This window comes from Barbus barbus (genome assembly GCF_936440315.1).
Source record: "Barbus barbus genome assembly, chromosome: 29".
NCBI lineage: Eukaryota > Metazoa > Chordata > Actinopteri > Cypriniformes > Cyprinidae > Barbus > Barbus barbus.
The window spans coordinates 16,506,898-16,529,887 of NC_136757.1; the positions used below are offsets into that span (position 1 = coordinate 16,506,898).

Below are 22,990 nucleotides of genomic sequence, written 5' to 3' on the forward strand. Positions count from 1 at the left end.
TACAGTGTGTGTGTGTGTGTGTGTGTGTGTGTGTGTGTGTGTGTGTGTGAGTGATGGTCCCATTGGGTTAGTCTGGAACTGATACCCAGAGACTCGTGGGTCGAAGGCTCAAAACTCCAGCAGTGATCCTCCACTCTCATCACATCACATTCCCAGCCGAATCAGTCAAACCGCTGATAATCTCTCACCATCCCCATGAATAATGTTACTGCTGTCTGTGTGTGTGTGTGTGTGTGTGTGTGTGTGTGTGTGTGTGTGTGTGTGTGATCATTAGTATCATACCAGAGGCCTTGACAGCTTCCTGAAGGTGTGCTGTGACACACTCACACACACTGTCTCTTCATCCAGTCTCCAGAATCTCTTCTGACAGCTCTTACTGGGAACAGATCTTCAGCCGCTGCAGGGAATCAGGCGCTGTGTGTGAAGGCAGGGAGAGGAGCTGGAAGAAGAGCAGAAGACTTGTCAAAGTGTTTTCCAAATCCATTTCCACTTCCATCCAAATAAGTGTGACCTCCACTTCTCCTAGACAAAACAGAGAGGGAAGGAAAAAAGATCGGGGAACAAAAAGAAAAGGTTGAAGTCATATTAATCAGTGTCATTTTACTTATAAAGCACCTGTCAGTCATCTATAATCCTACCTGGGGGTGGGGCCAGGGATTGACCCCATCAGTGTGTGTGTGTGTGTGTTATGTTGGATTTCCCATAGGCTCCACTCTACTGCTGTTTTAGGTCACGGAAAATAGCCTGACGGAAGTGGCCTGGGACTAGTGCTAAATCGGTCTCATGAGAAAACGCTGTGTGTGTGGTGCAAAAGAGCTGGAACAGATATGTGTAAAATTTATGATGATGGATTGAGTTTTTAGATGGTCTGTGTTCTAGAAGTAGGTGTGTGTATGTATTTAGCTACTTTGTTCAGGGGTACTTTTTTCAGGCCAGGACCCCTTAGTGGATAAACAAACAGAGCAGAAACCCACATTAATTATTTAATAAAACTGTTTTAAAAAAAAACTGGGTAACACTTTATTATAGGGACCTATTCTCACTATTAATTAGTTGCTTATTAGCATGCCTATTATTAACATATTGGCTGTTTATTAGTACGTACAAAACACATATTCTACATCCCTAATCCTTCCCAATACCTAAACTTAAAAACGTCCTTACTATTAACTACTAAATGTATTGAGGCAAGAGTCATAATTATGGGTTTGTTAATAGCATGAATTTGACCTTAAAATAAAGTGTGACCAAAAATGTTGCCTTTTAGACCTGGAACTATTATAACAAATATTAAGTATCATGTTAATGTATTTTACATTAAATAATAGCCATATAATTTTAGCTTCTTTATCTTAATTTTATCTTCTTTAGCTGTAGTTGAGGTTAACTTTTTTTAACATATATGTTCTATTTTTTAACGCATATTTCCTTTTTTTAACAAAAAAATAAATAAAATAAAAATTGGATAATTAACAGTTTAGCTTAAGTTAATTGACTTGCACTTGCAATGTAACTTCAGAGCTTGCTAAAGACTAAAAAATTGGATCAATTTTACAAAAAAAAACTCCTTTTGGACAATCCGTGAATGTACTTTTTTGGAAAAATATGTTTTTTATTCTAAAAATGCACAAAGTTCTGTGTGCTATGATCTAGAGTTACTTAGTATTTAATTAGATTTAAATAAACATAAGTTTATGAAAAGTTGTAGGTGGCTAAGTAACCGTGTCTGTGTGTGTGTGTGTGTGTGTATGATTGTGTGTGTGAATTGTGTTACCTTGTTGCCCACTTCAAAGACACAGAGGATTATGGGTGAAAGGATTTAACTTCATGATGGTTTGACCCTGAGGGAGAGATAAAGGGGGAGAGAAAAAGTAAGAAATAGAGAGACTATGGATAACATTCAGTTTGAGAAGCATGTGGAATGTGTGCAGACCGAAATCACAGGTTCAGAGGGGAAGTTTTGTAAATGTCAGAGGAGAGTGTGTGAAGAAAACAGAACCATGGGAAACAAAACTCTTAAACCAAGGCTGCGATTAGAAGCGTGTAATTTTCACCTTCTGAATGTTGGTGTGCCTTTAGCCTAAATTAGCACATTTAACTGTCAGCTGGGTGAGTTATGACGTCCTCAGTCGCAAAAATTTTAGCCAGTTGCAGTGGTTCTCGCCTACTGGCCAATCAGATTTGAGTATTATGGTCGGAGCTGAGTAGGTGACACCGCGATGTCGCCGTGGTGATAATCACCCTCTTAGTTGTGGAATTTGTTTTATGTCATGTTGCTGTGTCGACCACGGTCATGGTGATTAGCTACGGGTCTTACAAATCGAGGAACACTGACCTAGAATCCAATACTGGCACAGGGACATTGGTCCATCTCAGCCCGACGCACACATACACAGCGCCAACCCGACCTTGCACGCTTACTGTCCACAGACGGAACAGCTATCATTCTGATGCTATTTTCAAGTTTATGGGTCTTTCTTCGAGTTTTGGCACTTTTTTGTCATTTACGTTTACATTTAGACATTTAGCAGATGCTTTCATCCAAAGCGACTCACAAATGAGGACAATGGAAGCAATCAAGGGTCAGCCTGTCAGTGCTCTGAACATAAACTTATTTGGTTCAGATGGTGTCAAGCGTGTGTGGCGGCAACCAGGTGAGGAGTACAAAGACAAGTGTGTCTTGCCTACAGCCAAGCATGGTGGTGGGAGTGTCATGGTCTGGGGCTTCATGAGTGCTGCCGGCACTGGGGAGCTAGAGTTCATCGAGGGAACCATGAATGCCAACATGTACTGTGACATACTGAAGCAGAGACTGGGCCGCAGGGCAGTATTCCAACATGATAACAACCCCAAACACGCCTCCAAGACGACCACTGCCTTGCTAAAGAAGCTGAGGGTAAAGGTGATGGACCGGCCAAGCATGTCTCCAGACCTAAACCGTATTGAGCATCTGTGGGGCATCCTCAAACGAAAGGTGGAGGAGCACAAGGTCTCTAACATCCATCAGCTCCGTGATGTCGTCATGGAGGAGTGGAAGAGGACTCCAGTGGCAACCTGTGAAGCTCTGGTGAACTCCATGCCCAAGAGGGTTAAGGCAGTGGTGGAAAATAATGGTGGCCACACAAAATATTGACACTTTGGGCCCAATTTGGATATTTTCGCTTAGGGGTGTACTCACTTTTGTGGCCAGCGGTTTAGACATTAATGGCTGTGTGTTGAGTTATTTTGAGGGGACAGCAAATTTACACTGTTATACAAGCTGTACACTCACTACTTTACATTGTAGCAAAGTGTCATTTCTTCAGTGTTGTCACATGAAAAGATATAATAAAATATTTACAAAAATGTGAGGGGTGTACTCACTTCTGTGAGATACTGTATGTATATATATATATATATTATTTTTTTTAATGAAATTTGGTTTCCTCAGGTGTCATTTCAACCATACCAACATTTTTGTCCCAGTATTTATTTATTTACTGTACATATTTGTTTGTGAAGTTAGTGTACTATTTTTGCCAAGGAGACAGTTAAAGTTTGAAATATGAAGACGTATTGTGTGAAACAAAAAATAAAGAAAAATCACAGTAAATATCACTAAATAAACCAAATATTGTCATTTCTAAAATGATTGAAATACTGTTAAAACGTTATTTAATTGTTAATTTTGGACTTAAAAAAGCTAGCTGTGAAAACAAAATAATCTGTAATTTTTTATTTATTGTTTTATATTATAATTGTCATTGATATTACTGTTATTTGCGTCACAAAATATGATTAAACACATTATTTGAGATATGAGGAAAAGGACACTAGTTGGAATTTTCAGAAAAACAGTGCAATTTTCCTGTGATGCAGAAGTTGGACATGTTCAGTGGATAAATTAAATTAAGTATTGAAAATGTGAAAAGTGTGTTTTAAGAGATTTTATTTTATAGTCCAAAGAGGCAAAACTGCCTGTACACTGGAGCTGAAATTGCATCACTTTCTGCATTACATAAGAGAAAAGTGCTCACAGAAAGAACTAGTCCCTTAACAAGCAGTGAATCTAATGTGATGCATCAGCTGTTATTGACATCAGCTTATCATGCTGACGTAATGCTCATTTGTTGAAATCGTGGGATGTTGCGGTAAGGGACAAGAGTTTACAACTTTCTGAACTCCAGTGTGTGTCTGTGTCTGCTATTCAACATTTATTAGAGAAACACCCCTCGTTTATTGCCAAACGTATTGAAATGACATCTTCTGTTGTTTTACAGGGGTACTTTCTGATTAAACCACAGTAAAAGCTCACCACTCTATTGCCTTTTTTACACAGCTGATCCTACAAACTCTACCCCAGAAACAACACATTATCAGTACATTGTCTGTGTCCACACACACCTACTCTAACACACACATCTGTAGTCTTTGAATACGGTATCAGAGTACCTCTTGAACTTGAGGGGTGTAAAGTGTTTAATAGACTTTAAAGATTATACAGCAACACACACATACCCAGCGTTACCATGGTAATCAGAAAACTAGACTGGGGTTAAGGAGCACTAATATCTAGGACAGAGATAGACAGAGAGAGAAAAAGAGAGAATACCTCTTTTTGTCCTTTAAGTCGTCAACCCTTCAGAAGTGTTTGCACAGAGCCCCGCAACCATGGATCCTTGCCAAACACAAAAAGTGTGTGTGTGTGTGTATATGTGTGTGTGTGTGTGTGTGTGTGTGTTTGGCATTGGTATTATGATATTGTACAAAACATTACAATTATCATTTGAAGAGTGAGGCTCTATATATTGTTTATAATAGTAATCCTAAGTAGATTTTTTAAATTTTTTTACTTTAAAAAAGGTAGTGGATGGTTGCCAGGGTGTTGCTAAGTGGTTACTAAAGTGTGGGTTTGTAGTGCATTGCTTTCTATGCTGATGCAAGGGCATTTCTAGGTGGTCGCTAGAGTGTTGTGGGTGGTTTTTATACAATTGCAAGAAAGTTTCCTTTAGATGGTTTTCTATATAGTTTCTTGGGTGTTCTGGGAGGCTGGCAGGGTGTTGCTATGCAGATACAGTAGTGAAGTGTTTGGAGTGTTATGCAGTTGCAGAGGTTCTCTCAATAACCCTGCTAAAAAAAACAATAGAACCCTGCCCAAAACACAATAGAAAATGTAATGGATTTAATGGTTATAATGGGAATTGTATTGGTTTTAATGGAATGGTGTCTACTGGTATGTGATGGATTCTATTGGTGGGATGTTAAATCCTTTTGGAAAAATGCCCAAAACACACTACAAAAAGTAATTTTGTAATGGTTTTACTGGAAAAAGCTAATGGTTTATAATGGTATTTTAATGGAAACCATTGTAATTTCTGTGATGGTTTCCATTTGGGAGATCACTGCAGTCTGACACACACACACACATGCTGAAACATGCTGTTTCACTTCTGACAGGGCTAAGAGCCGCCAAATTCATTCTCTGGACTCCATTTGAAGGGATTTGTGTCTGTCTTTGTTATGTGTATACAAAGTTTTATCTCAAAGAGTGTAGTACTTGATCTAAAGCAAGAGAGTTTGGAGCAGTTTTATGTTCACATCTATGTACCTGAGAGAGAGAGAGAGAGAGAGAGAGAGAGAGAGAGAGAGAGAGAAAGAGAGAGACACATAGACTACAGAGAGGAGAGGAACTCATGTTAGTGTGCCAGCTTGCCCTTGTTGGACCTACAAAGCCCGAAACACAGAAGAAAAGTCAGCAAGGTGGGTTGTTTCTTTTCAGTCCAAAGACTGAAAACGCTTAACAAAGAATGACATTTCTCTTTGGTCTCTCCTAAAAAAGAACAACTTTTGGTTAAGTTTGTTAAGGAATAGTTCACCTGAAAACAAAAAGTCTGTTATTGTTTACTCATGCTGTCATTTCTTTCTTTCTCAAAACCCAAAAACTGTGCTAGACCCTTTTTTCCAAACAATTAATCTGTAATACTGGAGCTTTTAAACTAAGGACTTCGAAATTAGAAGCACCATGTCAGTATCATTTCCTGTTGACACTGTAAAGCTGTAAAGCTGCCTTGACACAATCAGTATTGTATAAAGAGTTATATAAATAAAGATGACTGTCATGAAAGTAGTTCATACAACTTGTGCACTGTATTCTAAGTCACCTGAGGCCATACAATAATTTAATGTGAGAGCAGACCAAAATTCATTCACTGATTTTTTGAATAATTCAGCCATTTATATTGGTTTTGTATATAGAATCAACTGACTCATTGAAAAGATCTGATTCAGAAGAACAGTAAATGAATCAGGTATCTCGACTTTTCTCATGAACTCTCATAAGGTCGTACAGGTTTTGAAAAGCATGAGGGTGAGATATTGTTGGCAGAATAAATTTTTTTGTGTGAACTACCCCTTTATTTCCCCCTGCATGTGAGCAAAGGTCTTTCCTCACGCGTTTCAATCTTTCTTTTCTCTTTCGCTCCCTTACTCGAGGTTCTGACAGTTGGTCTCAGTCCAGAGGAGCCGCTAAGCAGAACAATCGACTCCTTTCTCCTCTTCTCTTTCACTCTCTCTCTCTCACACTCGTTTTCTCTCTTCAGGATCTCGCACTGAGAGGCTTATGACACAGTTACCTCCTTCTCTCTTTCTTTCTCTCTCTCTAGTTTGGTTTGTTTTGTTTGGTGTTGTCATTGTGGCATTAAGGTCTTAAGGTTAATTATTGTTTGTTTATTTGGGGCTCAGCAGCATTTAGTCTGGTTTTAAGGCCTGTGGAGTAGTCTTCCTCTGTGTGTGTATGTGTGTGCGAACGTGTCCTGCTCCAGCCTTGGCTGTAATGATGATGAACGATTTGCTGCGTTGGCACAGCCTCTTTGCTTAAAGAGATGTGAAGGGCGCTGGGATGCACTTTTCTGCTCTACTCTTGTATAAATCTCCTAGGATGGGGGGTGTGAACCTTGCTGGATGTACTTGAATGTGTGTGTCTTTCTCACACACACACGGTCCTGCAGTACCTCATATTAACTGTGTTTATAGTAAATTAGCACAGCTAATCAGTGTGACAGTTCTATAGACAGAGGGATGTGTGTGTGTGTGTGTGTGTGTGTGTGTGTGTGTGTGTGTGTGTGTGTGTGCGTGTGCTTGTGCGTTTTATTATGAGACTTCTGCTGTCTGCCAGTGTGAATAGTTCCATTATTCACAGCAATAGAAATAGAAAGAGAGGAAGAAAGAACAAAGCACTTTTTATATTTGGTTTAGGATGCTGCTATATTTGTTACTCTGTGTAAAATAAATACAAAAATCAAGACGCTGGAGGATAGTAGTTTTTCAGGATTCTGTACATTTTAGCAGTGCTGTAAAACTGTGTATGTGTGTGTGTGTGTGTGTGTGGGTAAAATCTATATTCGGTGGAGTCAGTAGGTCTCCTCTCATCTTACTGATGATGCTCACTAACACTTATTAAAATTCAACACTGCAGCAAATGGGTATGTAAATTATTGGTGTGTGTTGCTAAAGGGCTTTTGAGATGTAACAAATGTAAAAAATTGAAATGTATCCCCCTGTTTTATCTTCCTCCTATAACACATCATTCTTTTTCTTTTCATTTCTAACACACACATTGTTTTGTCATAATGGGACTTTCCTTTAATTTAATTTGTTTTTACGCCAAGCTAATGATATTTTCTGTTGTCTAACTCTAAACGTAAGCCTAACACAAACCTTTCTGCATGTTCTTTAGGAAGATTTTAGGCCATTTTCATTGTGAGGACTGTTGGCTTGGCAAAAAAATCTGATATAAAATCTAATAGATTTCTGTTGTTTAAAAATAACCAATGTTTTGTCAGATTTTTTCTAAGTTCTGGGGATTTACTTAGTATGGCTAAGTAAACCCACACTCTTGTAGAGTTGTAATCATAAGTTTTTGTATATTTTAAAGTACTTCCCTAAATAAGTTATTTCTCATAATTGGTTTACATATGGCCCACAAAGCAAAATAATGATTTTACACAAATGAAACTATTCTAAATTTAAATGCATACTGATATTGATTTGGAATCGTGTGTTGTTACTTGGGATATATAAAAAGGTCTGTTATGTGAAAACGTATTTAGGGAAGTACTAAACTAAAACAAAATGCAATTTTTATGATCCCTCTCATTTTTAATATTTTACAGGTAATAATTTGTACATAAATACAGCAGCATCTGTCTTTTACTAGCACCTAAACATCAGAAAGACATGAAGAAACAAAGTTGCTATGTTTCATTTTGGCTGAAGTAGAGGTTGAATAGAAAAAGAACAGTATAAAATAAACATATACAGTAGAATCCTCTTAAAGTATCTGACACACTGAACTGATATACACACACACACAGTCTTACACCCAAAATATGAGATAAAGTTAGAAGATTAAAACCAAGAAGTGTGTAAATGCGTCAAAGTGTGTTCAGTTATCTGACTGTTTTGACTAAGAGGTTGCTGTTTTAGCTTGCGAATCTCAGAAGTTTATCTCAATGGAAGTCTGAATGATATGTGTTAAAATGATACAGTACTGAGTCAGACAGCTCCTCTTATGTTCTCTCCTCTAATTTCAAGATTCAAGATTTTTATTCGACACAATTATACAGAGTATAACCAGCAGTGAAATGTAAGTCAGGTCCGCTCCAAGGACAGTGCAATTGTATAGACAAATATTAAGAAAAAGAAAAGTAGAAAAAAATGATATGATATAATGATAAAAATGAAAAAAAAAGTGAATTTATAATTTCTTTACCCTCCACATGCTGAATATGACCTAGTGCAGTAAGCAAGCACACACACACATACAGATACACACGTCAGCAATTAGATGTTGTTGGTTTGAAATGAGAGCTGGACAGTGTTCTGACTGAGTGGATCTTGGGCATTCAGTGAACCTGGACCAGAACATAAAAATACCAAATGAAAGGCTCAACAAGACCGAATGCTTTGACAACCAGTTCTGTGTGCGTGAGCGTATATATAAATGTGTGTGTGTGTGTGTGTGTGAATATAAGATCAGATTTCTCCCTTCTTATCTTAGACAGGACAGTAGCTTTAGACCATCTCCTACTGAAATAAAGCGTGTGTGTCAGTGTGTGTGCGGCATATCTGAAATATCATGGCTATTATCAGACTGTGTGTTGTAGCTAGGAGTGGGTGAGCAAGGGGTCAGTAAGGACTGAATAGTGGCTATGAAAAGGAGATTAAAAGTCTAACACTTTTTTTGTTGTTGTTCTGGTGTCCAGCTTTCAGTGTAGCAAGGAAACTCCACATCCACAGCATCACTGTAACAACAAGCAGAGCCGTCACTGCAACAGCTGCCACGAAAACCAGCATCCCGTTCAACCATCTGCGTGGCAGTTGTCTGCGGTTTATAGCTGATAAGAAGTTCTGGTCCTCCTCAGAAGATGATGACGATGATGATGATGATGTGCAGCTCGCTGGCCCTGCTTGGGCTGATTGGCATCAGTGCTTCATCCAGAGGAAGTTCATCTTCCTCACCCCGGATGAAGCTGTCTTATAAAGGTGATGAAACTGGCTTGTATCACATGTACATCTGTATACATGTGTTTAGGTTTCAGTTTTTAACTCTTGTTTTCATGTTTCTTCCAGATCTCCAGCAGTTTAACGGCGTTAAGCGGTTTGACTTGGAGCGTTCATGTTGTTTTGGAGCTCTCCTATTGGACGAGGAGAGGGGACGGCTGTTTGTTGGAGCGCGCAACTTTCTGTTATCTCTCAGTCTCAACAACATCAGCAAACAGGAACAGAAGGTACAGCACACTCCTTACTCCTTACTCCTTACTTCATCCATAATGGAAGTGTGAAGGAAACAACTTCCCTACTGTACTGTATGTCTCTCATCAGCGAATAAAATTTTAAACAAATAACTCGCTGATATACCTGGGGACAGATTCACCCAAATCTTCTTCAGAAAAAAACAGTTTTTAAGAATTTTCTAAGAATTGCAAAATGCACAAATATTTTAAGAATAAAATGGCTGATTGTATAGTAGGTACTTCTAATTACAAACACTCTACAATATAATTATGTATATAATAACATAATAGTAATACAGTAATAATCATCATAATCATATATATAATTATATTTAAATGATATATTTTATATACCAAAATAAAAGACAATACAGTAAATTCATTAAAAATATGACTTTTTGTGATTTATTCTAAATTTTAGAGGTAATTTACCGTGATTTGTTATTTTCTTCACCCCCCCCCCCCCCCCCCCCCCCCTTTTTTTTTTTTTTCTGGAATACAAAATATTTTAGCTTTATTCTTAAATTGGAATAAGAAGAAAATACTAGTAATTTTATTCTTATGAATGTTTGCTTATTTAACTCGTGTTCTAATATCTCTGTCATACATTTAATTTAAGGAAGCAGCCCAGTGTTTATAGCTGACAACAAATGAAGTAATAACAAGATTGGATTTTTTATAGCCCATTTACACTTGTATTTTGTGCCACCCACACATGATTAGATTGTGTATGCGTTTGTGCTAGAGATCCAGTGAGGAAGCTTTAGCATTAATTTTGTGTAAAGTTAATCAGCCTTTAAAGTCATGCCAGATGATTTATGGTGGTCCAAGCCAACATGCCGATGACAGAATGATGGATTTTTATTTCTTTAGGAAGGAAAAAGAAAGAATGATGAGTGAGAGTTGTCGGTCACTGTGTACTGCTCTAGACTCACGCAAGCTCACACAGGTGCGGCGGTTAAGGGAGGATATGTACGGATGTGTGTGCATGTGTGCATCGCCCCTGGACGTGTTTTTACTCTATCTCTGATGGGGTTTGGAGAGAATGTCCCTCAAGCTACTGAACACGTCTAACCCTGCAAAAGTCCTAACCTTTAACCAAAACTCTTCCTCACTTCTGGACTCTCTCTCTCTGTCTCTCTCAGATCTACTGGCCAGCGCCTGTTGATTGGAGAGAAGAGTGCAACTGGGCCGGGAAAGACATCAATGTGAGTGTCTGCCATAATCAGATTTGTGGTCTTGTGGTCACCAACATACCCAGTTTACACATCTATCAGTACCATCTCTCCTATGAGCTGTTTATACACAAACACACACACTCAGGCGATTAGCACTGCTATCACAAACATCTCTTCCTAACGGCTCCAACATTAACAGACATAAATCAGTGCAGAGACAAAGATTTCAATCAGGGTTCTGTGGGGTTAATGAGAATACCTCAGAGAGCCCACAAAGAAGATTTACAAAACATATAAAATGTTTTTTAAAAGTTTCATAATACTGGTAAACGTATGCTTATCTGTTAAGCATTATATATTGTAATAATAGTTTTAGTTTTTTGATGAAAGTGTTACTGATTAAAATCTGATGTTTTTATATTGAGGGTTCATAGGTTGGTCAGGACTCTATAAAAGTGATTTAGAGTAGAATAATATATAAGTAAGACTTATATAAATTTAGAAGATGCTGTAAATTGATTAAAAGTTACAGTAAAGACTTTATAATATCATAAAAGTTTTCTATTTTCAAATAAATGCCTGAAAAATGTATCATGGTTTTCACAGAACTATTAAGCAGCTGTTTTCAACATTGATGATTATAATAATAAGAAATATTTTTTTATCACCAAATCGGAATGATTTCTGAAGGGTCATGAGACACTAAAGACTGGAGTAGCAGCTGCTGAATATTTAGCATGGCCAATGCCATCACAGGAATAAATTATATTTTAGAATAAATTTAAATAGAAAACAGTTATTTTAAATTGTAATAATATTTCACAATATTCCTATATTCCCGTTTTTACTGTATTTTTGATTAAATGAATGCATCCTTGGTGAGCATAAGAGACTTCTTTCAAAAACAGCATAGTATTATCATGGTAATGTGTCCAAAAACATTCTAACACCATGGTACTTTTTGTAAGTGGAGTTTATTTTTTGTATAGTGTGCCTTTAATACTTGCGTATTGTAACATGTTGAACATGTTTATGAAAAGGTCATAGTTCATGTATTTAGTGTAACATGTATTTTTATCTGATGTGTTAAGCGGATATGTGTGGGATGTTTTTGGACACTGTGTCTGTCTGAATGTTCTCTTTATTGTAAAGGGTGTGTAAGGTTGTGCAACTTCAAAATGTGTGTGTGTTGGGGTTCATTCTGTGGTGGGTAACTGACTGAGGTCAGCTGACAATGAGAACTGACACACACACACACACAGACTTTGTTCAGTGCACTGACCTGTGGGTTGACCCTCATTACATGTAGGTGTGTACAGGACGGCAGGGAGAGAACCAGACCTCCATGAATAAAGACTTAAGATTTTCCTTGGGATTCTCCCCCTGACCTTTCACTTTCTTGTGCTGTCTCTCTTTTGTTCAGTCTCTCAGTCTGAACTCCTGATTTCTCACTCGGTATTGCTTTCAATTTACTCACTTCTCTGCAACTCGCTCTCTGTCTTTCAGTGTCTTTATGTCCTACTTCTTTCTCGCTCCTTGTCTTTCAGTCTCTGTCATACAACCACAGTTCATAGTGCCTAAATCTGTTAAGCTCCAAAATGAGGGAAAACAAAACAAGAAGCATCATAAAAGTATCAAAAAGTGGTCCATATGACTTGTGTGCTATATTACAAGTCTTCTGAAGCCAACCAACATCTTCATAATGAACAGATTGTACAGTAGTCAACATTTGAAGTGGATCAAAAAAGTTCATCAAAGTTGTCCTAAGACAAGAATGCATTTTGGTTTTATGATTTAGGACAACTCTGATAAAAGGTTTTGATTCACTTCAAATGTTGACTAGTATAGTTTAAGTGAGCTCTACAGTGAGATCAGTCCGAATTGTGAATGGTTTATAAATCAGATCAACACGATCAACATGAATCACACAATTTGATTCTCAAGTTCAATAAAGTGAACTGACTCAATGATCCCCTGGCAGTTCTTTAGCCAACAAATGGAGGGGAAGATTATTTGTGAATAATTAAATTCCAATAAAATCATTTCTGAGTCATTATCATTATATTATATTAGGGAAGTTGTGGCCTAATGGTTAGAGAGTCGGACTCGTAATCCAAAGGTTGCGGGTTCGTGTCTCGGGCCGGCAGGGATTGTAGGTGGGGGGACGACTGAGGTGCCCTTAAGCAAGGCACCGAACCCCCAACGGCTCCCCGGGCGCCGCAGCATAAATGGCTGCTCACTGCTCCGGGTGTGTGTTCACGGTGTGTGTGTGTTCACTGCTGTGTGTGTGCACGTTGGATGGGTTAAATGCAGAGCACGAATTCCGAGTATGGGTCACCATACTTGGCAGTATGTCACTTCACTATATTAATTTTAATTTTAACAATGTCTCACAAATAAAATAATGAAGTGTATATGCTAGATGTTCTCTGAATACATGTGGACAATCATACAGTCATATAATCATACAATGATCAGGCTAATAAAAGGTCAAAGTTGAAAGTTCACCGCACGCGTTTCAGCAGGAAATTCACACACATACGGCTTATTCCTCCTGAGAGACATTGTTCATTTTAAAGCTCTTTTTCTTTTATTGTGTGCTCTCTCTTTCTTTCCCTCTCAGTGTCTCTTTCTTTCTTTCTTTTTTGTCTCGTAGGCTCACTTCAAAGAGTCCATCAGCACACACACACACACATGCTCACACACACCCCTAACACGTCCTTCCCTTATTGAGGGCTGTAAAGCTCTCGAAACAGAAGCCCTAGTGTGTGTGTGTACGAAAGGTAGAGAGAAAGGGAGAGACCCCTTCCTGTATAAACACAGTTTGTCAGCAACTTAATTGGTCTTCGATGATTCTATTCCGCCACCCCCACCGTACAACACACATACACACACTCTTCACAGGGTGTGTTAAGCTCAAAGAGAGGCCTTTGTTCTCCACAAGCCCTGTATGTGTGTGTATGTGCGTGTCTGTGTGCGTTTGTGTGCAGAGTTTAAACATGGCAGGAGGGCACGTCAATCTTTCTGTAAAGGTAGTGGAGAGGTTACACAAAACACACACACACCTTTTAATCTAGCATGATTATGCTGGCTACTAAGATACCTTGTTTTTGCCATACAGAATTCAATTTGTTGGATGAAATCAGATTAGAAATATATTGCTTTCAATAACAATAACAGTATAGACAGAAATGTAAGTAAAACGGTCAGTTTTACTTTTTCTGTCTATACTGTTTGGTCTTATTACAGATTCATTGAGTGAAGATCTAATTAAATTATATTTTAACTGATTTGCTTTGGGACAGTCCTTCATTGGACAATGTGTCAGTGCCACACTGTCCCCTGGCACCCAAAGGAGAAGTGCCTAATATTTGAAGTTCAGTGTGTGTGTGTGTGTGTGTGTGTGTGTTTTGTGCACAGATGTTCAGTTCAGGGTTCATTCTGCTGCTGAAGGCCCACAATTACTCAGCGAGAAAAGATGGAGTGAGGCATAATTACAGTCCAAACAGCAAACCCTCTTCTCTTCTCTTCTCTTCTCTTCTCTTCTCTTCTCTTCTCTTCTCTTCTCTTCTCTTCTCTTCTCTTCTCTTCTCTTCTCTTCTCTTCTCTTCTCTTCTCTTCTCTTCTCTTCTCTTCTCTTCTCTTCTCACAGATCACTTTTGCTGTCATCTCTTTTCTTGCTGTCTTTGGTCATCTTGTCTCTGGTTGTCTCTCCATGACTTACATCCTCCATGGTTTTGTCTTTAGCCTTCTCTTCTTGTTTCAAGTCAAGTTCAAGTTGACACCCTTGTTTTATCTTGACTCTTCACTAGTTATCTCGTCTAATTTCTTCTTTGTTGCTCTTTCCTTGTTTCAAATCCTCTCCGTTCATCTTTTCTCTTCTTGTCTCAAGTCGTCTCTTCTCCTCTCTTCTTCTTGTCTTGTTATGGTCTTCTTGTTTCTCTAGTCCTTTCATCTAGTCTCTTGCTGTCTTTGGTTATCTCTGATTGTCTGTTGCTCATCTCAATTCTTCTCTGCTCTGGTTATATCCTCTCATCTCACTCTTGTCTCATCTCGTCTTTTCACGTCTCATGTCATGTCGTCTCTTCTCTTCCACATTCCTCTCTTTCGCTCTTCATCCCTGCATCCTCTCCCTCTACCCTGGAATCCGGATGTTCCCGCTCCCTCATGTTGTCGTAGTGATTCCAGGCACTCTGGGAAATGTGGCATGCTCCAGCGAGCACATTCACAAAGGAAAAGAGAAACAGAGAGACTGTATGTGTCCATGTGTGTCAGTTGAACAGTCAACGTGTCTTTGTTTTCATGTGTGAAAGAGAGAGTGCAAGAGATTACAGAGAGTTCCGGGATCAGAGCGAGCAGGGAAAGGTCAGCGCCCGTGTCAAACGTCGTCTAGGATACGTAACACAATGACGTTTCATTTCTGATCTTGTCCCTTAAGAGACAAACTGAAAAATATGTGTGTATGTTTTTGTGTCTGACTTTGGCTCTGAGCTATTGATAGTCAATCCAGATGTTGACAGTTTCCCTGCCTGACAGATGAACTGGTGAAAGTATGTAAAATATGTGCGTGCGTGTGTTGCAGACGGACTGCGTAAACTATGTGAAAGTGTTACACCACTATAATCGGACTCACCTGTACGCCTGCGGGACAGGGGCTTTCCACCCCACCTGTGCTTATGTGGAGGTGGGACAGAAGATAGAGGTAAGCGTGTGAGCGTTTGGATGCGTGTGAATGAGTTTGTGTGATATACGGCAGTTGGCCAATTGCACTACATTGTTTTCCTTTTTCTCTTTAGGATCATGTGTTTAGAATCGACCCCTCTATGGCAGAAGATGGAAAAGGAAAAAGCCCATACGACCCACGCCACACATCAGCATCTGTTCTAATTGGTTAGTTCCCACTGTTCAGCCTTCTGTCTTCCATTTAAATGCTGTTACATCATGTCTAAACAGTAACCATTTCTACATCATCACATAGGTGATGAGCTTTATGCAGGTGTGGCCACTGATTTGATGGGACGGGACTTTACAATCTTTCGCAGCATGGGACAAAGGCCCTCCATACGAACAGAACAGCACGATTCTCGCTGGCTTAATGGTATGTATGTGTATGAGAGAGTATCTTAGACAAAATTAGGCATGTTTAGTTTTTTGTTTTTTGTTTTTGCATGAAGTCAAAAAAATTAGGGTGATACAATTGCCCTGATATCATGACAGAAAAAAGTCCTCATTAAAAGAATAAAAATCTTGAAAAGAAAACATTTTTATATTGCTTATTTTAATCTTCTATTATTATTTTTAAAGTGCCCCTATTATGGGTTATGAAAGGTTCATATTTTGGTTTTGGGAGTCCCCAAAAACAGGTTGACATGCATGCAAGATCAAAAAACACTTTCATTGTCTTATAATATGAATTTATTTTTACCTTACTTGCTCAACGACTCCCAAACGATTCGCTCAATGATTCATTTTTCTAAACCCCTCCTTTGTGTGACGCTGATCTGCGGTGATTGGTCCGATTGGTCTCATTTTCATTTAATCAAGCCTGCAATGCCTGGTAAAGCAGTGTTTGTGAGCGCAGTGCTGCTTTGTGTACAGCGTTACTGGGGAAACATTTTACTGCTCCAAAAGCCGCAACTAGTGGCAAAGAATGAATTTGCATTTTCATTCAGACCAATGCAAAAAGATCAACAAGTGGGCGGGCAATATGCTAATGTGTCCTGTTGACGTCAGCATGAAACGGCTTGGGATTCATTTTAAAAACAACTTGTTTCAGTGTTTCAGAGTCGACTCTTTCTTTTGAGAGACAATGACTTTATACACGGTGCACTCTCAGATTTAAAACTTTGCAGGATGTTTTCATTCACTTAGAGCTGTGATACACACAGCATGAAAGGTCATTTTCAAAAATCCATAATAGGGGCACTTCAAAACACAAATATTTTAAAGCCAAATTAACATCATGTGGTTTAACCAACATGCAGAAAAAAAGAAAATGATATCATAGAAAGGATATCCCACATGCATTTTTTTCCTCCTCCTTTTCTTTATCTTGCACACTCTTATTTGTCATTTAGCCATGTGTTTAGATGCATCTTTGTTTTTCTGTTTTTGTATGACACTGAGCCCTATGATAATGTGTTTCAGAGCCCAAGTTTATTGCGGCATTTGGTGTTCCAGAGAGTGAGAATCCTGACGATGATAAAGTCTTCTTCTTCTTCAGAGAAACTGCTGTAGAAGCTCAGGGATTTGGGAAGGTTACATATTCCCGGATTGGTCAGCTCTGCAGGGTTAGGAGCAGGATTTATCAGCCCTGTTTTATATATTTTTACTAAGCCTTATAGCCATTGGCTGCAGTTTATCATTTTGATTTGAATTTATGTGTTTTTTGTTTGTTTTTTACAGAATGATATGGGAGGACAGCGCAGTCTAGTAAATAAGTGGACGACATTTCTCAAGGCTCGTCTTGTGTGTTCTGTACCAGGCAATGATGGCACTGAAACACATTTTGATGAACTTAGTAAGAACTTTATCTCTCACACACACAGACACTAGGCTTAAATTATGCTGTTATAGCTGGCAGTTGCATTTCATTGCTGTCTGACCTTTGTCCGGACCTTTAGGGGATGTATTCCTGCTGCAGACCCGTGACCGAAAGAACCCGCTGATCTACACCGTCTTTACCACCTCAAGGTCAGAGTTCATCAAAGGGTGTGGGTTAAAGGCTTAGCTCACCCCAAAAAGTTAAATTCTGTATTAGTTTACTAATCTTCATGTCGTTACAAACTTGTTCGACTTTTTTTGTAGAACACAAAAATAAATATTTAGCTAAATGTTTTTTTTTTTTTTTCTTTTTTTGAAAGTAATTGAACTTTCCCCGAATTGAACTTTCACATGAAAAAAAAAAGCAATTAATCAAAATATCTCCTTTTTTGTTCCTCAGAAGAAAGTAAGTCATAACAATAATGGCATGATGACTGAATTTTCTTTCTTTTTTTGGGGTGAATTGTGCATTTAAATAATTATTTAAATAATGGATTGTATAGAAGTATTTACATTTACTGTATGTCATCACTCTATTTTGAAATAATAAACAATATTTCAATTAAAACATTTAGGGTGAATTTAGGTAAATTGGACATTTTAATAATAAAAAGTTGGCCAAAATACCTGATCTCAGCATTTGTGTAGTCACTTGTATGTCCCTGTACTGAAACGTGTGTTTGTGTCTTACAGTAGTGTATTTCAAGGTTCTGCAGTGTGTCTCTACACCATGAATGACATTCGCCGGGCATTTTTAGGACCTTTTGCCCATAAAGAGGGACCCAATTATCAGTGGGTTCCATTCCAGGGTAAAGTGCCGTACCCACGGCCAGGCATGGTAAGAAAAGTTTCCTTACATCTCACATTTATAAACAATATTTCAAAAGTTTGAGGTCGGTAAAATTTTTATGTTTTTGAAAGTTGTGCTGCTTATTGTGAGGAATCCATGATCCATGAGTTTGTGGGAATATAAATGAGTTTTTTTAAATGTTAGTAAAGTAAAAGTAGATGTAGATTGGTCATAGTTATGGACTTGCTGACCTGCGTAGAATGTTGATAACGTAAACGGATTGGGTTTCAGGATTCTACTGATAACTCTTTCTCTCTTCCACAGTGTCCCAGTAAAACGTTTGGGAGTTTTGAGTCCACTAAAGGTTTCCCTGATAACGTAATCCAGTTTGCAAGGCACCATCCATTAATGTTTAATCCAGTCACTCCACTGGGAGGCCGGCCGCTGTTCCTGCGCACTGGAATACCATACACCTTCACTCAGATTACTGTAGACCGCGTCAACGCAGCTGATGGACACTACGATGTAATGTTCATCGGGACAGGTATAATATTGACTGAACATTGGTGAAACACTAAACTGTCTTTACTGGTTGTGGCACTGGTTAAAGTTGTGGCACTGTGTCTCTCTGCAGATGTCGGCTCAGTGCTGAAGGTGATCTCTGTGCCCAAAGGAAGCTGGAGTAACACAGAGCTTCTGCTAGAAGAGATTCAGGTCTTTAAGGTGAGAGCAGTGTGTATTTGTCTGTGTGTGTGTATGTGTGTGTGTGTAATACCAGGAAATTTTGACCTTGCCGGGACATTTTTTGGTCCCCATCAGGAAACAAGCTTATAAATCACAAAGAATGGAGTGTATTTGTGAGGGGTAGGTTTAGGTGTAGGGCGATAGAACATATGGCTTTTACAGTATAAAACCATTACGCCTATGGAGAGTCCCCACAAAAGATGGAAGCCAGTGTGTGTGCGTGTGTGTGTGTGTGCGTGCGTGCATGCGTGTGTGTGTGTGTGTGTGTTTACTTTGGGGACAAATTTGCGAACAGATGTGAGCTAAAACCTCCATTTAGTGATGTCCTCATATGGCTAAAAATAAATAAACTATAATTAAATTAATTGTTTAAATAATTCAATTCAATTCAAAAAGCTTTATTGTCTACCCAATGGGGGTAGAAAATTGTCTTTAGACAAAAGGCTCAAACACACAGCAACACATTACATACAACCCCTAAAAAACACACAACTATATTAATATATAAATTCATTTTAAAATCCTATTTAAAATACAAATCGCAGCTGGGAAAAAGGTCTTCTTATACTATAATGTTTATGTTTTATAATGTTATAATGTTTTTGTTAGTTTGCTAAAACTGCAAAAAGGTTGTTTTTTATGTTTTATTATTTTAAGTTAGCAATTATGATTCACTTTACATTTAAAGAATATAATTATACATTTATAATTAAAATGAAACATCTGTGAAACCAACTGTTCTTGTTGCAGGATTCTTCATCTATTATCAGCATGCAGATTTCCTCTAAACGGGTGAGAATGAGAGCTATTTTTAAACAGCATTACAGAAACACATGAAAGCAGCGTGTTAGTAAATCATGTGATGATTTTCTCTCTCTCCACAGCAACAGCTGTATGTTGGCTCAGACACAGGTGTTGTCCAGGTGCCTCTGCACCGCTGCAGTATGTACGGTAAAGCTTGTGCCGAGTGCTGTCTGGCTCGAGATCCGTACTGCGCCTGGGACGGACACACCTGCACACGCTACCTGCCAAACACAAAGAGGTACAGCTTCAGTCATACTGGTTATTACATGGCTTTGTTCATACACGTTGTATAGTGGAGTCTAAAATTCTGTGACCACATTCAAAATTCAAAATAGACACATTTTTACTACTGGTCTCCGACTATTGTACGCCACTGTATTTGCACAGTCAGACCTGAGGAATATGTTATGCTAAGGCTTTTTAATATGTTTGTGTGTATGTGTATTGATGTGTGTAGGAGGTTCCGGCGTCAGGATGTGAGGAATGGGGATCCTAATGCACTCTGCTCAGGAGGTACGTGTTTTTCAAACAGCAAATCAGCATGTTAGAATGATTTCTGAAGGAACGTGACACTGTAGAACTGTACTGTAATGGCTGCTGAAAATTCAGATTTTCCATCACAGGAATACATTTATATTAAATTCTATTAAATATATTAAAAAAGACAACAGTTGCAATAATATTTCACTGTATTACACTTTTATTGTATCTTTGATCAAATAAATGCAGTTTTGCTGTGCACAAGTTACTTCTTTCAAAAAAATTGAAAAGTCTTCCAACCCCCAAACTTTTGAGCAGTACTCTATGTAATAAAATATAAAATGCTAAATGCAAAGGCCAACAAAGAAAGGGTTGCATGACATCTTCTCAAGATAAATGTAAAAGAAAATACAACCCTGACTTTATTAATGTCAGGTTGATTTTAGTTTTCATGATGCATTCTAGAAAAAAAATAAGTATAACATTTTAATATTGTCAATATAACATTAAAATAATTGTCTTATTGCTATTGGCCAGAATATTAATATCAGTGCATTATACACATTATTGAGCCTATGCAGTTCATAAATTTCAGAGTTCGATCTATTATGAGTAACCAGATTGTCTAATCTCTTATCTGAATGTTTTATACATTGCGATGTTTTGCAGACCATCAGAAGCAGCGTGTTCTGGAGAAGAGGCTATATGCTGTGGATGGAAGCAGCTCCTTCCTGGAATGCATCCCGAAATCACTACAGGCCCAGATTACATGGACCTATCAGAGGCACCCGGAAAACCCACGGGAGGAGGTGAGAGAGAGGAGAGAGCAGGCTGGGGCAGATATGTGGGGTTATTATGGGAAAGACGGATATAGACGGCATTGATAAGAGATGATAAATGTGTGTCTTCATTTAAATTAAAAACTTTCATTCTCTCTCTTATCAGTTGGTTATAACCGATAGTTGATGCAATTATTTTGTGTGTGTGTGTGTGTGTGTGTGTGTATGTGTGTGTGTGTGTTTTTGTGTGTGGGTGTAATTGCAGGTTCGTCTAGATGACCGTGTTTTGCAGACCGAGCGAGGCCTGTTACTAAGGCGAGCAGTGCGTAGAGACAGTGGCATGTATCAGTGTCATGCGATGGAACATGGATTCACACAGACCCTCCTTGCGATCACGCTGGAGATTTTGCCTTCGGCTGGCTCCGCCCCCTCAGCTCCTATCCCTCGCAGCCCCACCCACTCCCACGCTAATCATGGGCAGTCCATCAATCAAAAACTGTGGTACAGGGACTTCATGCAGTTGGTGGATCACCCAAACTTAAACACAGTCGACCAGATCTGCGAGCAAGTTTGGTCACGCAAGCACAGCCTATCAGGGAAGAGTGCTCCAGACCCAGCCAATGAGGCACCGGTTCATGACCCACTGCACTCTAAAAAGTGGAAGCACCTGAAGGAAGTGAGGAAAGGGCGAAATCGCAGAACGCACGATGGGAGACCCGCCCCCAGAGCGCCGCGGAGTGCGGGAGAGTAGCGAGGGATGAGAGACGGAGTAAGAAAGAGACTTAGAGACAGAAAGAAAGAGCAAAAACCACTGGAGGTGGACAGATTCTCACACAGCATCTCATTCAGTGACTGTTTATCGCCTGTTCTGCTTCTTATTACCCCTGTGACGACACTCCACTGCCTGTTATTAGTCTCTATATACTCTATTGCCCTCATCTCCAGTCTGAAGACTCAATCTAGTGCCCCCACGACCCCAATCCCGCTCCCGCCAGCATCTATTACTCCTGATGGTTATCCAGAAACCCAAACTCCATCCATCTGAATACTAACACAAACTCGAGAGGTCCAAAATCCCCAAAAAATCCCTTTGAATTGTAACAGGACAAGCTTTGATCGGAAATTGAAGATACAAAGACATGCATGCGCTGCGTAAAAAGAGGCTCTTGTGGACACACATTGAGTAAATCCATGCATACTCTTCTTTGTTTTCATCTTGGTGTTTGTGCAACGTGTTCTTAGATTAGTTTCTTCTCTCACTTTGGCCCTAAAACAGAGACATCACAGACCCTTGACTCACCAGCACCATATGAACATCATCACTCTTCTTTCACTGCTTGAAGACTTAAAACACAATATTGCAAGCAAACAAAAGATCAAAAAGGAGAAAAACTGTACATTTGTGATCTGGTAAGGTGTAAGAGTGTTTAAGTAAATGTTTTTTTTCATTTGACGGTAATTATATACCTTGTAAGCATAAAGGGTTCAGTGAGCATTACATTTCTGGCAGTTCTGTAAAGTAACAAAGGTGAGTTATTTTGAGTTACTAAGTTGTTTCAGGTGTTCTTATGTGTTGTATGAGAATGCACAGGGGCATTATGGGTAGCATGGTCTGAGACCAGGTGAGGAAAAACTCTTTTAGACACTTTTAGGTCTAAACTTAAAACTAACCTGTTGAAATTAAAAAAAAAAAAAAGTCAGAAGAGTTTTATATATATATATATATATATATATATATATATGTGTGTGTGTGTGTGTGTGTGTGTGTGTGTGTGTGTGTGTGTCTGTGTAAGAGTGATTTACATGCTTCTTATACAGCTCTACCATATATATTCACCGTAGAAAAAAAAGGTGTTCTGTGAGCATCATATACTGTAAGACCACAGCTCATGTATTATG

The 22,990-nt window shown here is 38.8% G+C and overlaps 1 protein-coding gene across 2 annotated transcripts in view; it reads left to right on the forward strand.

Annotated features, from left to right (window-relative positions):
- LOC306849213 (semaphorin-3B-like) overlaps window positions 1–22,773 on the forward strand; it is a 31,786-nt gene extending 9,013 nt beyond the window's left edge. The window contains exons 2-18 of one of the 2 annotated variants that reach the window (XM_079384090.1): window positions 9,243–9,522; window positions 9,610–9,767; window positions 10,919–10,981; window positions 15,534–15,653; window positions 15,748–15,841; window positions 15,930–16,049; window positions 17,099–17,241; window positions 17,357–17,471; window positions 17,575–17,644; window positions 18,188–18,332; window positions 18,609–18,828; window positions 18,919–19,007; window positions 19,779–19,820; window positions 19,913–20,070; window positions 20,290–20,345; window positions 20,982–21,121; window positions 21,357–22,773. In XM_079384090.1, the coding sequence (XP_079240216.1) occupies window positions 9,405–9,522; window positions 9,610–9,767; window positions 10,919–10,981; window positions 15,534–15,653; window positions 15,748–15,841; window positions 15,930–16,049; window positions 17,099–17,241; window positions 17,357–17,471; window positions 17,575–17,644; window positions 18,188–18,332; window positions 18,609–18,828; window positions 18,919–19,007; window positions 19,779–19,820; window positions 19,913–20,070; window positions 20,290–20,345; window positions 20,982–21,121; window positions 21,357–21,842 (2,337 nt within the window). In that variant the 5' untranslated portion in view covers window positions 9,243–9,404 and the 3' untranslated portion in view covers window positions 21,843–22,773. Of the gene's footprint in view, window positions 1–9,242; window positions 9,523–9,609; window positions 9,768–10,918; window positions 10,982–15,533; window positions 15,654–15,747; window positions 15,842–15,929; window positions 16,050–17,098; window positions 17,242–17,356; window positions 17,472–17,574; window positions 17,645–18,187; window positions 18,333–18,608; window positions 18,829–18,918; window positions 19,008–19,778; window positions 19,821–19,912; window positions 20,071–20,289; window positions 20,346–20,981; window positions 21,122–21,356 lie in introns of those variants that run through there. The other variant, XM_079384091.1, reaches the window with a different exon arrangement.
- The last annotated feature ends 217 nt before the right edge of the window (window positions 22,774–22,990 follow it).